At 36.9% G+C, this 4,476-nt stretch overlaps 1 protein-coding gene across 1 annotated transcript in view; it reads right to left on the minus strand.

The window, feature by feature from the left end:
• Positions 1-4,476, minus strand: part of DDX10 (DEAD (Asp-Glu-Ala-Asp) box polypeptide 10) — a 200,785-nt gene that overhangs the window by 174,101 nt on the left and 22,208 nt on the right. Inside the window, exon 9 of the mRNA XM_004689285.2 lies at positions 3,414-3,498. Coding sequence (XP_004689342.1) covers positions 3,414-3,498 — 85 coding nt within the window. The remainder of the gene's footprint in view (positions 1-3,413; positions 3,499-4,476) is intronic.

Here is a 4,476-nt window from a genome sequence, read left to right on the forward strand (position 1 = left end):
AAAAAAAAAATTAGGAGTATCTTATGTATACCTATTTTCCATTATCAAGCAATATATTGAAGGAATAGAGGAAGTAACGCAGGCCTGAGCAAAACAAGCCCAGGCAAGCACGCGCGGCCCTGCCCTCAGCCCCGAAATACAGGATAGGTTGAAGAGAGACAATGTACATTAAATTGATTGGATAACGGCAATGTTGTGGCTCAGGCTGATTGGACTGGAGGCACCAGGAAATGAGACATCTATTCCTGGAAACCTGTCCTTGGGTGGTTGAACTGTGACCCAGGCTGTGATATGTGTTAATCTTTGAATCCATTTGCTAAGTTGAATTTGTGCGGGCTATGACGTATGTAATGGCCAATAACACCTATATATTCCCTGACATTCCTTGGTCAGGGTCTCGCTCGCACCCTTGGTCCTGCGTGTCCAACAGGGAACGGCTTGACCCTGGCTAGCCTGCCCAATAAACTCTGCCTTGCAATTTGCTTTCTTGTGTGAGGATGCTCTGTCTTTCGTGGTAATCGAGTTCTTGGACCCTAACAATATATTTTAAGAAATGGGCATTAAAGAGTGGTTTCCTGAGCACTAAAAACTGCAAGCCCTAAAGACAATGATTTTAAGTGGTATCATTATCACAGGATGCAGCTTGATAAAGCTGGTTCACATCTCTTCCTCACGCATACCAAAAGGAGATTGTTTTGTTAAAGTGGTATGGATGGCTCAGGGAAATTCTCAATTGTTGATCATCAAAAGAATTTTATATGCGTAAGAACTTCAAGCCAACAAGTATCTGAACCACCCTTTGTCATTTAGCTAACAGAATGGGGGGGGGGAGATTCCCCTAAATCTTACTTATTTTGCCACAAAGCACTAAAATTTATATTATACTTCAGTTCTAAAAGTAAACATTATCTGGTGACCTAGTTTTAATTACAGCATACACACGGATTTTAATTAGTTTCAAATTTTAATTTAGATGTATTCAATTCAATTATCTATCTCATGGCCCACAAAACTTTCTAATTATCTCAGCCTGTTAATGACAACTTTTAAAGTGCAATTTGGGCATTTTTTATTGAACTGCTAAAGAAAAATTATCATTACATACCCTAAACCTTTCCACTGTCTATGCTTCTGAAATAGCAATTCAAAATATTTTTAGTTGGCTATGAAGGGTCAAACAGGATTGTACTTATAAAATTAATGATCACATTAGAAACAGAATTACAAATGTTTTTCAAATTAGTATTCTCGTCAAATACAATCAATTGTAATGTTCTACTCCTCTTCATCTCCACAGTCATTAAGACCAGTTTAATATACATCATGACATGGTCAACCATGTAAGTTATTTTTTTTGACAACTTGTGCAGTAACCAGGAACCCTGAAATATTTTCCCGCCGGGGCCTTTTCCTGATGTGTTGACACACCCAATAATCTTCATATGGGAGGCCTAACTTTAAAACACTATTAAATGTATTCTACAAAGGACTCAGTTTGCACTACCCAAGCCAACACCATTCATACCACCAGCACATCTGATAAAGCTATTAACCCCTGTATCCTACCTTAACCATTCAGAAATCACAGATCACAAAATACAAATGTGTGCAAAGCAACAGGTACAAATTCCTACACACTGCACATTTAGTGAGGAGGATTAAAAAGCACAGAAACATTCATCAACAACTACTAATAGTTGCTATGAATATCTCACAATAAAAGACAATCTAAACATCTACCCAAAACAATGACCACTGGCATACAATAAATTTTCTATGAACTGGAAAATGAGGCTGCTCTTCTATCTATGCCTCTTAAGAGGTACTACAGATCTCATCAGAAATCAAACATTCTCATTTGTCTGAATGCACAATGATGTTGTAGACAACCCAGCTCTAAACTCTACTGCTTGTTCAAATCAGGTAATTAATTGCCATATTTATTTTGATTCTTCTGGCATATAAATCCTACTTTCAAAATAGTCTTACCCTTAACAATTATGCTATTCTCTCTTCCTTCATGTTGATCAAAGAAATGTATTTAATTGAAATTGGTATCTTTTGATTGCAGCCCACATTTAATGGCCTACAGGATAAATCTAAATCAACTGAAAAAGGATGAAATATTCAAACAAATATTCTCTATTTTATCAAATGGAGAGGAAGAGCTCTACTTGTTAAGCTGTAGGACATGGTAAACCTTCATTTTAGCTGAAGCAACAAAATTCACATTAACACAAACATTTTTCTTTAAAACTGAAAACTAACTAGAATGAAAAATGTAAAAGAACTCAGAGAAAAATGTAAACTCTCAGAGATTTCCTAAATAAGCCAGGTGTAGAGGACACTTTCATACTCAGGTCAATTAGCAGGAAAGGATGCAAATGCATGTGAAAGACCAAGCCTTTGCTTTAAAGAGGGTGTAAAGAGGCTGCATCCTGGAAAGTCATTTAACAAAAGCTGATGGCAAAAAAGTCAAATAACTGTTGACCTAACAGCTGGCATCTCACCCATCATTAAAGTGTCTCTTCCATCACTGATGGAAGACATTCATATTATACTCACTATACAGTTTTGATAAGAGACTAACTGCCAAGAAACAGTCCACCTGTGGCTAACATTAATCATAACCCTATTTTGATTATTTTACATTGCTTCAATTCTTAACCATTACAAGCATCAGTAAGACAAGAACCTTTCCTGAAATTTATCCGACTCTACTTTTTAACATCAATTTCTATGTGTGGAATCACTGAGGTGAAAGATAGTAACTCCACTTTCAGTAACTATTTATAAATGGTATCAGGAAAATGTTCATCTAGCCACTTACAATTTTATGTGCAGCATCTCCCAACTTCCCTGCAACCTTGCCATCATTGACAGCATGCGGTCCTTTTTCAGATACCTTTCTATGTCATTTACTCTTAAATGTTAGGCACTTTGCTATTTTCTTTTCCAATTGTTCTCACACAGCCTCTTAGCAAAGATAAGGCACAAATAGGGTGCCTCTTACTGGAGCCCATTCCTCAGAAGGTGAAGTGCCCAGCTGGACTAGAGGACGGAGACTGTTGGGTTCAAACCCTGGTTCTGTGGGTCTCTGAACAAATGTGCAACTGCTCTAAGACTGTTTCCTTAGCTGAAAACAGGAACTTAATGACTACACTATGCCTTACTGACGAGGTGATTAGATTCAGTGAGAGAAGGTTTAATGAGCACTTTGGGTGAAAAGTTTAGAAAGAGAAGAAAGTTAGACCAATAAAACGGACATAAGATTTTAATGATTTTTCTCAGCAGAATGATCAAGTCTTGGCCATGACTTACAACAGCTGACCAGCTGCTATCAGCCTACACCAAAAAACTGCTTTTGTATTAAGATTGTACTAAAAGGCAAATAAATGAGCCAGCACACCTACCTGGCAGTTCTGCCTGCTCTGTGAATGTACGTGTTGGCATCCTCTGGACAATCAAACTGAAGAACCCAATTCACAGCCGGGAAATCTATACAGAAAGCAAGTCAAGTTAGGAAATCAGTTTGGAGATCTGCCACACCATTTTCCTTTTATAAAATTACCTCCTATCTAGGACTTTATCACAAACTGTTATCATCTCTGAACTCTATTAAAAATAAAGTTAATTGTGTGAACCAAAGATAATAAGCATGCCTCCTCTTTCACAAAATGAACTAACACTAGTGACATTGTATTAATGTGAAGATTATTCTGACACAGAGATACAACTGTTTTGGGTCAGAGACATAATGAAATGCCCTGAAATTTAATGACCCTAAAAGACCCAATTCTCATGGGCTCCCAGGAACTGCAAAACTGCCTTCTACACTTAAATGAAGGTTTACATTTCCTTCCATTCCCATCAGTCTTTGAGTTAATGATGTATTTCTAAGTCCCTCTTTCCATTTCCCAGCAATAATTACTACCCCACGTCTATATTTCTGGCTAGTTATGTTTCCATTCATTTCTTCACTAGTCCTCATTCCAGTCATTAGATAACAAGTGCCAAACATGTACAAATCTCTTCAAATAGCCTTTTGGTGTCTCATTGTTAAATATAAAAGGCCATCCAATTGAAGTCCACAGAGAAATGTCTCAAAAATGAAAGACAACCCCAAAGAGTAAAGATGAAATTCCAGAGAAACAAACTGTGAAGAGAACTTTTAAAAATTGAATGTCTTCAAGGAGATAAGACACTACATCCATAACCAAGAAGGAGTCTATTAAAAAAAAAAGCACTCAGCTTCATTGTAACTTTAACATTAAAGGTGAAATAGAAAGCCGACTAATCGTCTGTGAAGGACAAGAAAAGACAATGAGATGGGCAATAAAAGAAGAAGAAACATTAGAAAAATCAAAGAAATCAAATATTCTTCCAGAAAGAAAAAAATAAAGGGAGGGAGTGGAAAATGTTATTTTTTTTAAAGATTTATTTATTCATAGAGAACTGGGGCACAGGCCAGAGAAG

This window comes from Condylura cristata, unplaced genomic scaffold (assembly GCF_000260355.1).
Source record: "Condylura cristata isolate star-nosed mole 26May11 unplaced genomic scaffold, ConCri1.0 scaffold00025, whole genome shotgun sequence".
NCBI lineage: Eukaryota > Metazoa > Chordata > Mammalia > Eulipotyphla > Talpidae > Condylura > Condylura cristata.